The sequence below is a fragment of the Eretmochelys imbricata genome, chromosome 2, assembly GCF_965152235.1.
Source record: "Eretmochelys imbricata isolate rEreImb1 chromosome 2, rEreImb1.hap1, whole genome shotgun sequence".
Taxonomy (NCBI): domain Eukaryota; kingdom Metazoa; phylum Chordata; order Testudines; family Cheloniidae; genus Eretmochelys; species Eretmochelys imbricata.
Window position 1 is genome coordinate 185594309 of NC_135573.1, and position 12426 is coordinate 185606734.

The 12426-nt window shown below is 41.1% G+C and overlaps 1 protein-coding gene across 15 annotated transcripts in view; it reads left to right on the forward strand.

Moving 5' to 3' along the window:
• Positions 1 to 12426, forward strand: part of CLASP2 (cytoplasmic linker associated protein 2) — a 276272-nt gene that overhangs the window by 132339 nt on the left and 131507 nt on the right. For all 15 annotated transcript variants that reach the window (XM_077811095.1, XM_077811084.1, XM_077811089.1 and 12 more), the window contains exons 13-16: positions 151 to 221; positions 1504 to 1563; positions 4218 to 4295; positions 11498 to 11665. In XM_077811095.1, the coding sequence (XP_077667221.1) occupies positions 151 to 221; positions 1504 to 1563; positions 4218 to 4295; positions 11498 to 11665 (377 nt within the window). The remainder of the gene's footprint in view (positions 1 to 150; positions 222 to 1503; positions 1564 to 4217; positions 4296 to 11497; positions 11666 to 12426) is intronic.

The window sequence follows — 12426 nt, forward strand, 5'->3', positions numbered from 1 at the left end:
TTGATAATAAAATATAGGATTTAAAATGTTATTATTTTATCTGTTGCTGAAAAATTATTTACTATGTTCATTTGAAATTTAGCACTCTGATTTCAGGAATGTTTTTGGCATTGGTTATGTTGTGTTATAACATTTATGGATTTTTTTCAGCATACCCATGTGCCCAGACTCATACCTTTAATAACAAGCAACTGTACTTCAAAATCAGTTGCTGTCAGGAGGTAAGTATTTTATAAATAACAAATTATTAAAACTGTTAGTTTGTATTCCTTAATTTTATAATAGACTACTAGCAAAATTATCTTCAAAATAGTATATTTTTATTGCAGTCACTGTAGATATAATGTGAAAATCTGTTATCTAATATGGTACCACGCACTACAGATAATTGAGATTCAACAAAGTAAGCCACTTGTCCACATGCTGATAATGAGTGAAAAACTTTCCCTAGCAAATATGTGAGGGGGCCTCAACTTTCAATTTCTGCGGAATTGAAGCTTTCATTTTTCTTTTAAGTTTCAAGCTTATTTTACGCAAAAGTAACCTTCCAAATGGAACCTAAATGTAAATAAATAAAGTTTTTTCCAAAACTGCAGAGCTCCAGTGCTTTTGCTGCCATAGATTTCCTAAGCAGCAGTAGACTGAAATTAACATTACTCTGGTCAGTTTTGCTGCTGCGGTTCAGAACCCACTGAGCAACCGTGAATGTATCAAATTTATGTCACTTTTGTGCTAATGCCACTACTTTCTAAATCTGTGAACAGCAGCAGAGGCAGACACAGAGGTTATTCATGGGGGAAGGGGCAGCTTAGAAGCATTATAGATTTTTGCCTCCCACTCTTACAGCTCCCTGAAGGGCTTCAGCGGAGTAGTGAGACCTGCCCTTCTGTGGAGCAGGGGAGGGATAGAGTAGCAGAGACCCTCCTCCACTTGAAGCAGTCAGAAGTTTATGCAGGGGGACAAAAAGATGGAAAGTTCCTTGCATCTTTCAGTGCGTTGGTGATTGGACTTTTAAATTTATAAGACACCAGCTAGCTACAGACTGTTACAAAAGATGATTCTACCAAACAAGGAACAGGACTTGCTGTCTTGTCAAAAACCCACCAACCTCCTTCTCCTCAACAGGTTTGGTGTGGTTGATTTTTCTCACTGGGGAATTGCCATTTGACTTAGCTGGTGGGCCTTTTGTGCTAAACATGTTAAAGCAGATGTATTTGTAGTAACGCCTGTTGAATGTCAAGTGGTCATATGAACCATTTCTGCTTTTTAAAATGTAATGTGATTGCATATAAGTGGTAAAATATAAACAATGTGCAAAGTAATAAAATTTTCTACCATTACAACATAAGAAGCCAAACAATTTCCTAGTATGTTAAGTGTGAGATATTTTATTATATGCAGTTATTATTTTCCAGGAGGAAAAAGAACAAAGCTATCACCTATTATTTCAGCAAAGTAGAGAACTGCAGGTTTAAAAAATTTTTTTTTTCTATTTTGTTTTAGACGCTCCTTCGAATTTTTAGACCTGTTACTGCAGGAGTGGCAAACTCATTCACTGGAAAGGTAGGAGCAGAGTGTTCCTTTTTGTCATCTAGAAAAGTTTTCAATGAATTTCAAAAGAAAAATCCTTCATTTGAATCCTACAACTAGACCACTTAACTAATTTGTGAAATGGTATAGTTATACAGAGTAAAAGTCTATTTGCTCTTATGAATTGTCCTATCAGTGTTTTATTGCTGCTGTTTAAACTTACCTTGGGATTTAGAACTGGTATACAAATACTTACCTGAAATTAAAAGGTTTGTTTAAATTTTGTATTCATAGATACTAAGGTCAGAAGGGACCATTATGATCATCTAGTCTGACCTCCTGCACAACGCAGGCCACAGAATCTCACCCACCCACTCCTGCGAAAAACCTCTCACCTATGTCCCGGCTATTGTTTCTCTTAGCATTAATGTGATGAAAACATCAATTTATGCTCCAGTAAAACAACTGTATTTTGAAGAGAACCTATTTTTCTTCAAGTTATTGTCCCTAGAGGTGTTGTATGTCATGTGTGCACACCCATGCACTTTACATCAAATTTTTTGTCAGCATGCCCTCATGACCGTGCCTTTGACCTCCTCATCTGTATGCGCCATTACAAGTATATATAGGGAGTGATGGTCCTCCTCAACTGCTTGCAGCTTGAGACAGTGTTGTGGTATCTGCTATATAGCTACAGAGCTTGTTTATTATTTTATGAAGTATTTCTTTTTGTTAGCTTTTCATTTATTTTATAGTCCAAACGTGTGCTTGGCGGGTGGGGGGTGTTCCCTCTTCCTTTTTTGTGGTCGGGGCCTCTGTTGCCCTCGGCCCATGTTTTTTTGTAGCCTTTCCTGCACGGATTATGAAAACTCAGGACGTCCATTAGTGTTTGTATTAATCAATGTTCTAGTGATTTTAATTGTAATTTGGTTGTTGAGATGTTAGCTATGGTTTTTTTTTTGGGGGGGGGGGATGCAAGAAGGACCTGTAATCTCTTTAAAACATTATTACTATTCCTTCAATAAATAATGGTTACAAATTAAGTTCTGATGATACAGTGTCTCTGGAATTTTAATCCTAACCTTAGAAAGAAAAGAAAATAATACAAAATTCAATCTTGTTGTTACCAGAAGTGCTTTCCAGATTGGTATTGTTGTACAATCTGTGTATTTGGCTGCATAGATGCAAGATTGTTCTATCTTCTCTCCCAATAAACTAAACAGTTACACAACTTTTTTGTATAGAGCGCAAAATAGGATCATGATGTTGGAAATACTGTGACTGAATATTTTTTCTAAGGAAAAGTATGTTACGCACCAGTGGCCTAGATTAGTCTACAGTAAAATGAGCTGGAAAATATTTTACACTTTACTCAGTGATACACAATAGACTATGTATTGCTAGCATGTTGAATCAGAGAGGTAAAAATATATCTCAGTTCCCTAAGAAAAGACAAAATCACTATTTTGCTGTGACAGTATTTGATAGGTATTATACTGACTGACAATATTCAGTGATTTTAAATCCAGTCAGGAAAGGATGTAAATAAAACATATTAAGCTAGGTACTTAATCACCATAATCACAGTAGTATCTGAGCATCTACAGACTTAAATGTATTTAACCTCATTAACACTCTGGTGAGGTAGGAAAAGTAGTATTTGTCACAGATGGGGAGCTGAGGTACAGAGCGATTAAATGATTTGCCTAAGGTCACATAGGAAGTCTGTAGCAGAGCTGGGAACTGAATCTAACTTCCTAAATCCTTGTCCAATAACTTAAATGCAAGATCATCCTTTCCTAATACTGTGGTGATAACTTATAAGTAATGAGAATTCTTTGCTTTCAACTAGTAGTACAGTATTTTTGAGTAAATAATCATTTTCAATCCAGTAGTATGGTATTTTTATTCTGCAGTAATTGATTGATTGATTCAAAAGACTGATTATTCAAAAACTAATTTTTAGGGAATACAATGGACAGACACTTTATCTTTGTACTTATTCAAGATAAGAGAAGGTTTTATTAGCCTATTTTCTATCACTGTTCAATATATTGACTTCTTTACTGTACATGCATCTCCTTAAAATTGAAAGGTACTTTCAAGCATACCTGTCTTTAACAATGAACCCTAGTCAGCAAGCAGGCACAGATTCCATCTTCCGAAGCAGGAATGGCTGGGGCCTGACAGCCTATCTGTGCATCTTAAAAAGGGATTGTTATGTCATTATGGCTCTGATGCCTTTCGTGACTTGCATCTGCTAGAAGGAAGGTCCAGGCCCAATATCAGGATCACTGTGGGTTGGTCTACAGTATAATAAAAGACCTTTGGCACAGCCGCAGCAGGTCCAGGTCAGTTGACTCATGCTGTGGGGCTAAAAATTGCAGTGTAGATGTTTGGGCTTAGGCTGGAGCCTGGGCTCTGAGTCCCCGCGAGGGGGACAGGTCTCAGAGCTCAGACTCTAGCCCAAGCCTAAATGTCTATACTGCAATTTTTAGCCCTACAGCTTGAGCCCCTTGAGCCTAAGTTATTTGACCCAGCTCCGAAACTTGGTGCTGTGGGTTTTTAATTGCAATGTATATGTACTCTGTATGACTTAGAGAAAATGAATTAACAAGTATGTAATTACTTTGATATAATTAAATTTGTAATAGTAAAAACTAGTATGAGATATGTTTGTCTTCTAGGCATGCAACTGTCTTGGTTGAAACCATCAAGAAGGGCATTCATGATGCTGATGCTGAGGCAAGAGTGGAGGCAAGAAAGTAAGAATTTTGAGTGAACTTGTAACCTTGGTTGAAAGATTCGACATTTTATACCAAGGGGACGGAAGTCTATGTATTGTAGTATTCTTAAGGTATTTAACTGTTAATCTCTGAATAATCTGGTTGAAATTGATCACTTAATATAATACCAAAATGAACATTTGTTTCCATGCAAAGCTCCCTACCTAATTTAGTAAAGCTTAGAACAGTTACTGGTTTTTGTATTCGAAAATCTGATGACTTCAGTAAAATAGGAGTATTGTGGATCAGTATTTCTGCCTAATCGGTCCCTTACATCCATTAGTACAAAAAATCATTGAACAACTAACAGTTCTTTTGTTAAAACAGAAAATAATTCTGCTCATCCTCCTATGCCTGTTTTCTGCAGGGACAACAAAATAAAATAAATTATACCTATCATCTATATTTTGTCAATAAAGGTAACGAACAGTCCTTTGAAATATAATAAGGAAGCATATAAGTAGCATGAAAATGACCATTTAACATTGGTACCTTTTTTCATGCAAGGTTTTAACTTGGAATCTGCCCTTCTTTGTGACAATAATGCTTTTTATTTTCTGTTATAAAAGATGCTTTTTTCTATAGGTGGTTCACTGCTTGTCACATATGGAGTCATACAGTTACACAAGAATAAAACACAAGTATAAGAAGTAAAACTGAAAATTAATGGATAAGGCTAGTGTTCAACCCCTACTCTTTTCATAATCTGTTTCAAATCCATTAAAACCAAATGCACAAAAATACCCTTCATCAGATACTAAATTTACAGATTTAAATGCTCAAAGTTTAGTAAGTGAAAAAGTTAAAATCCTTATTGCAGCACTACCTCACATAGCACACACTTTTAATTTCTAGTTACTGTTAAATATAAACTGAAAAATGTACGGTGTGTGCAATGTGAGAGTTTCTTAAAGAACCATAAGTTTATTTTCTTTTGGTAGATTAAACCTGTGAACATAATGTGCATCAACATAGCTTTGTGACATTTAATTTCCTTGCTTTCATTTAAAGAACACTGAGCAGGGAAGACAAAATTACTCCTACTTTGCCTGTCAGCCGGTGGTGGTACAGACCCATGGAACATGTGTGATTGGCACAATTTTCACAAACTAGCTGGCCAGGCCTGACAGAACATTTGGTTTGAAATCAGAGTTTTCCTTCTCCTAGGTGAACTGCCTGTGCTGGGGGATGAGCCCCATCTGCCTGATAGAGGCACAGAGAGGTGAAGTGACTTGCCCAAGGTCACCCAGCAGGTCAGTGGCAGAGCCAGGAATAGAACTCAGGTGTCCTGAGTGCAGTCCTGTAGCCTCTCCACTGTACCACCTTGCCTAGCAGTGAAAATAAAACTTCCAGTACTTATTGTTAGCATTCAAATGGTCCCAGTTAGGATTTGAAATCCTCACCTGATTGTGATAAATGGAACTGGGGATGGCTAAATTCACTTCTGATGGCTGCTTTAGTTTGGCTGTAGACCGTTAAGGCAGACCACTGCTGCAATGCCACGAGGCCAGTCTATTACATTTGGGTAATGTGCAATGAATTCTGAATTACATGAAAAGTACATCTGTTTAAAATGCAGAATCAATATCTAGTATTTCTCAATGTTATTTCTCAAGCACCTTCTGTTTTCCAAAATAATAATTTACTTCAAAGGCAAACTCTGAAGCAAAATTAAATCACCATAAATCTTAACTAACATTTAAAAAAAACATTCCCTTTTGAGAAAAGCCCTTTATATTCTGCTGGTTCACTGAAAGTTTCTTAAACTGGATCATTCTGTGACATCACAGATTCTATTGACTGCTACTCATAGAATCATAGAATATCAGGGTTGGAAGGGACCCCTGAAGGTCATCTAGTCCAACCCCCTGCTCGAAGCAGGACCAATTCCCAGTTAAATCATCCCAGCCAGGGCTTTGTCAAGCCTGACTTTAAAAACTTCCAAGGAAGGAGATTCCACCACCTCCCTAGGCAACGCATTCCAGTGTTTCACCACCCTCTTAGTGAAAAAGTTTTTCCTAATATCCAATCTAAACCTCCCCCACTGCAACTTGAGGCCATTACTCCTCGTTCTGTCATCTGCTACCATTGAGAACAGTCTAGAGCCATCCTCTTTGGAACCCCCTTTCAGGTAGTTGAAAGCAGCTATCAAATCCCCCCTCATTCTTCTCTTCTGCAGGCTAAACAATCCCAGCTCCCTCAGCCTCTCCTCATAAGTCATGTGTTCTAGACCCCTAATCATTTTTGTTGCCCTTCGCTGGACTCTCTCCAATTTATCCACATCCTTCTTGTAGTGTGGGGCCCAAAACTGGACACAGTACTCCAGATGAGGCCTCACCAATGTCGAATAGAGGGGGACGATCACGTCCCTCGATCTGCTCGCTGTGCCCCTACTTATACATCCCAAAATGCCATTGGCCTTCTTGGCAACAAGGGCACACTGCTGACTCATATCCAGCTTCTCGTCCACTGTCACCCCTAGGTCCTTTTCCGCAGAACTGCTGCCTAGCCATTCGGTCCCTAGTCTGTAGCGGTGCATTGGATTCTTCCGTCCTAAGTGCAGGACCCTGCACTTATCCTTATTGAACCTCATCAGATTTCTTTTGGCCCAATCCTCCAATTTGTCTAGGTCCTTCTGTATCCTATCCCTCCCCTCCAGCGTATCTACCACTCCTCCCAGTTTAGTATCGTCCGCAAATTTGCTGAGAGTGCAATCCACACCATCCTCCAGATCATTTATGAAGATATTGAACAAAACCGGCCCCAGGACTGACCCCTGGGGCACTCCACTTGACACCGGCTGCCAACTAGACATGGAGCCATTGATCACTACCCGTTGAGCCCGACAATCTAGCCAGCTTTCTACCCAACTTATAGTGCATTCATCCAGCCCATACTTCCTTAACTTGCTGACAAGAATACTGTGGGAGACCGTGTCAAAAGCTTTGCTAAAGTCAAGAAACAATACATCCACTGCTTTCCCTTCATCCACAGAACCAGTAATCTCATGATAAAAGGCGATTAGATTAGTCAGGCATGACCTTCCCTTGGTGAATCCATGCTGGCTGTTCCTGATCACTTTCCTCTCATGCAAGTACTTCAAGATTGATTCTTTGAGGACCTGCTCCATGATTTTTCCAGGGACTGAGGTGAGGCTGACTGGCCTGTAGTTCCCAGGATCCTCCTCCTTCCCTTTTTTAAAGATTGGCACTACATTAGCCTTTTTCCAGTCATCCGGGACTTCCCCGGTTCGCCACGAGTTTTCAAAGATAATGGCCAATGGCTCTGCAATCACAGCCGCCAATTCCTTCAGCACTCTCGGATGCAACTCGTCCGGCCCCATGGACTTGTGCACGTCCAGCTTTTCTAAATAGTCCCTAACCACCTCTATCTCCACAGAGGGCTGGCCATCTCTTCCCCATTTTGTGATGCCCAGCGTAGCAGTCTGGGAGCTGACCTTGTTAGTGAAAACAGAGGCAAAAAAAGCATTGAGTACATTAGCTTTTTCCACATCCTCTGTCACTAGGTTGCCTCCCTCATTCAGTAAGGGGCCCACACTTTCCTTGGCTTTCTTCTTGTTGCCAACATACCTGAAGAAACCCTTCTTGTTACTCTTGACATCTCTCGCTAGCTGCAGCTCCAGGTGCGATTTGGCCCTCCTGATTTCATTCCTACATGCCCGAGCAATATTTTTATACTTTTCCCTGGTCATATGTCCAACCTTCCACTTCTTGTAAGCTTCTTTTTTATGTTTAAGATCCGCTAGGATTTCACTGTTAAGCCAAGCTGGTCGCCTGCCATATTTACTATTCTTTCGACTCACTGGGATGGTTTGTCCCTGTAACCTCAACAGGGATTCCTTGAAATACAGCCAGCTCTCCTGGACTCCTTTCCCCTTCAAGTTAGTCCCCCAGGGGATCCTGGCCATCCGTTCCCTGAGGGAGTCGAAGTCTGCTTTCCTGAAGTCCAGGGTCCGTATCCTGCTGCTTACCTTTCTTCCCTGTGTCAGGATCCTGAACTCAACCAACTCATGGTCACTGCCTCCCAGATTCCCATCCACTTTTGCTTCCCCCACTAATTCTACCCGGTTTGTGAGCAGCAGGTCAAGAAAAGCGCCCCCCCTAGTTGGCTCCTCTAGCACTTGCACCAGGAAATTGTCCCCTACGCTTTCCAAAAACTTCCTGGATTGTCTATGCACCGCAGTATTGCTTTCCCAGCAGATATCAGGAAAATTAAAGTCACCCATGAGAATCAGGGCATGCGATCTAGTAGCTTCCGTGAGCTGCCGGAAGAAAGCCTCATCTACCTCATCCCCCTGGTCCGGTGGTCTATAGCAGACTCCCACCACTACATCACTCTTGTTGCACACACTTCTAAACTTAATCCAGAGACACTCTGGTTTTTCTACAGTTTCGTACCGGAGCTCTGAGCAGTCATACTGCTCCCTTACATACAGTGCTACTCCCCCACCTTTTCTGTCCTGCCTGTCCTTCCTGAACAGTTTATAACCATCCATGACAGTACTCCAGTCATGTGAGTTATCCCACCAAGTCTCTGTGATTCCAATCACATCACAGTTCCTTGACATCACCAGGACCTCCAGTTCTCCTTGCTTGTTTCCAAGGCTTTGTGCATTCGTATATAAGCACTTGAGATAACCTGTTGATCGCCCCTCATTCCCAGTATGAGGCAGGAGCCCTCCCCTCACAGACATTTCTGCCTGTGCTTCCTCCCGGTATCCCTCTTTCCCACTTACCTCAGGGCTTTGGTCTCCTTCCCCCGGTGAACCTAGTTTAAAGCCCTCCTCACTAGGTTAGCCAGCCTGCTGGCAAAGATGCTCTTCCCTCTCTTCGTAAGATGGAGCCCGTCTCTGCCCAGCACTCCTCCTTCATGGAACACCATCCCATGGTCAAAGAATCCAAAGCCTTCTCTCCGACACCACCTGCGTAGCCATTCATTGACATCCACGATTCGACGGTCCCTACCCAGGCCTTTTCCTTCCACGGGGAGGATGGACGAGAACACCACTTGCGCCTCAAACTCCTTTATCCTTCTTCCCAGAGCCACGTAGTCCGCAGTGATCCGCTCAAGGTCATTCTTGGCAGTATCATTGGTGCCCACGTGGAGAAGCAGGAAGGGGTAGCGATCCGAGGGCTTGATGAGTCTCGGCAGTCTCTCCGTCACATCGCGAATCTTAGCCCCCGGCAAGCAGCAGACTTCTCGGTTTTCCCGGTCAGGGCGGCAGATAGATGACTCAGTCCCCCGGAGGAGAGAGTCCCCGACCACCACCACCCGCCTTCTCCTCTTGGGAGTGGTGGTCGTGGAACCCCCAACCTCAGGACATCGCATCTCATGCCTTCCAACCAGTGGAGTCTCCTTCTGCCTTCTCGCCCCAGACATATCATCTGGTCCACTCTCCGCAACGATACCTGCGGAGAGAACATGAAAGCGGTTAGTTACCTGTGTCTGTGTTACTGGAACCCGGACATTCCGCTTACCTCTTCTGGAGGTCACATGTTGCCAAGCTTCTTCACTGGACTCTTGGCTCCTCTGTGCAACCTGTTCTATATCTTTAGAGCTTTGTGCCCCTAGAAGCCTATCCTGAGTTTTGTCTAGAAAATCCTCAGTTTCTCGTATGCAACGCAGGGTCGTTATCTGTTGCTCCAGACCTTCAATCTTCTCTTCCAATATGGAGACCAGCTTGCACTTTGTACAGACAAAGTCGCTTCTGTCCTGTGGAAGAAAGACAAACATGGCACATCCAGTGCAGGTCACAACAGCTGAACCCCCCCCTTCCATATCAATATTTGATGGTGTATTCTGGGGTATTTTCAGTGAGCAGGAAATATCAAAAGAGTTTCACAGAGAATGTGATGGGAGGACAGAAGTTATTTTGGAAAGATTAGTTCAGACTTTCATGCTAGATGTCTCCATAACCTGGCTAGTGGGGAAGCATTCAGCACATATTTCAGTGCTGGTGTGACTGGGGTCCCGGGGGAGCCATTCTGAGATTGCTCAATTAGGGCAAACTGCAAAGAATGGGGCAGAGAATCCCCAAGACTGGTGGTTATTCTGATACTTAGATTTACCAACCCAACAACAGAACAGCTTCTGCAGTACCTTACTGGTTACCCAGAAGCCAAAAACAGTTCCCTAAAAGCAACCCAGTCTTTGGGCTCCCAACCAGACAGCCAAGTCAAATATGATGAGGTGTATTGAAAATCTTGTACGTCATCTGAAAAGTTCTACGATTCCCAAAAGATCGGACATATTACCCACCAAGTTAATGAATATTTCAGATCTTACCCAAATACATGCTTGTAGCCCATTTCTTATTAACTAAACTAAAATTTACTAACAAAGAAAAGAGAGACTACTGATTTAAAAGATCATTATACATACAGACATGAATGTTGTTGTTAGGTCAATTTCGTAGTGGAGATGGTGAGCTTTAGAGTTGTACAGAGTTCTTTTAGAATTAGTCCATAGGTTCAGTCCAATGTTCAATGTCAGGGTGATCCAGATGGCACTGGAGATCTCAGTCTTGTGGTCCAAGCTCCCCCGATGAAGCATAAGCAAATTTGAGATGAAAGGATCAGGTCCCAAGAGTTTTTATAGAGATTTTTTGCAACCTGTTGCCAGCCTGCAGTCCTTGTGTGAACAACAGTCTTTTGAAGTAACCTTCTCTTTCCTAAGCATCACTGGTTGTTGGCTACATTGATTAGTATAAGATAATTATTAATTAAGCAGTTCATAGAAGGTTTACTACTAACTTCAAAGTGAAATATAGGCAATGATGTTGTCACATCCAAGTTTCATCTAAATGTTAACACTCCCTTTTGATCTCTGAATCAATAGAAACTGTCTGTTTACATGGTTAACATTAGCAAGATATAAGTAAACACATTCAATTAGTATTACCTCTAATTCTCTAACAATACAGGTTTCCATTTCAAAGCTCTAGTCTATATAACATGAAATGGCCCTAATTACCATTGACATACTTTTTTAATGTGTTCCTAAAGGTTGAATTTGGGTCAGTTAGCCTGCTAGTTGTGTAACCCTTTCTAGCCTGTGTCACAGCTGGATTTTCATTTTTTCTTTGTAGTTTAAAAAAAAAAATTAACAAACAAAAAACAAACCCTGTAACAATTCTACCTGGCTATTCTTTTATTTTTTAGGACTTACCTGGGTCTTAGAAGTCACTTTCCTGGTGAAGCAGAGGCCCTGTACAATAACCTTGAGCCATCATATCAAAGAAGTCTCCAGACTTACTTGAAGAATTCTGGCAGTGTAGCATCTCTCCCTCAGTCAGACAGGTCATCTTCAAGTTCACAGGAGAGCCTCAAGTAAGTGTCAAATGATTCCCAGTTTGAAAGAATAAAAATTGTCTGGTTCTAATGTGCCTACACTTCATCTGAACAGTGGAGTAGTGAGAATTCCATGATGAACAAAAATGAGTTAATTTTATCTTCTCAAGTACTGCTTCAGTTTTCTTTTTCAGTATTGTTCTAATTGCCAAAATGAAGTTGAAATTGGCACTTAGCTGAAATTGACACAGTACTGCTATCCTCAATAGGTACACCTTCTCTTCATTTAGAAGCCTCATGGGAAAAGGACTGGCCTTGCTTCATAAATAGAAGCTGCATGTGGTGATGGAAAGAGTAGTATGTGGTGGTTCTATCCTTCAAATTATGGAAGACATCCCGAATATATGAGGTTCTGTTCTTAGATCACATCTTCTATAGGCTACAAAAGAAATCTGTGTGGAAAACAAATATACCGCTTCAGTTCTCAGAACCAATCTGCTAATGGTGCCAAATTTTGGGAAACCGAAACTGTCAAGACCTTAGTCTAGATAAGTGATTTCCTAAATGAGTTAACTTGATTTCACTGATTTTGTTTGTGGGCCAAAGGGGAGTAGAAAAAATGCCCACCCAAACACTGAAACGTTAATTTTTTGGCAGCAATACTTTTGACTGGTAGCCTTAAAAATTGAGTTCCTTCCCTTTATCCATGCCAAATTTTAGCTGCAATATGTCATTTGTAATTATCTAAACATTTTTAAATAGAAATTTATAGGAAATGTTGTTGGCAACACTGTATCTTC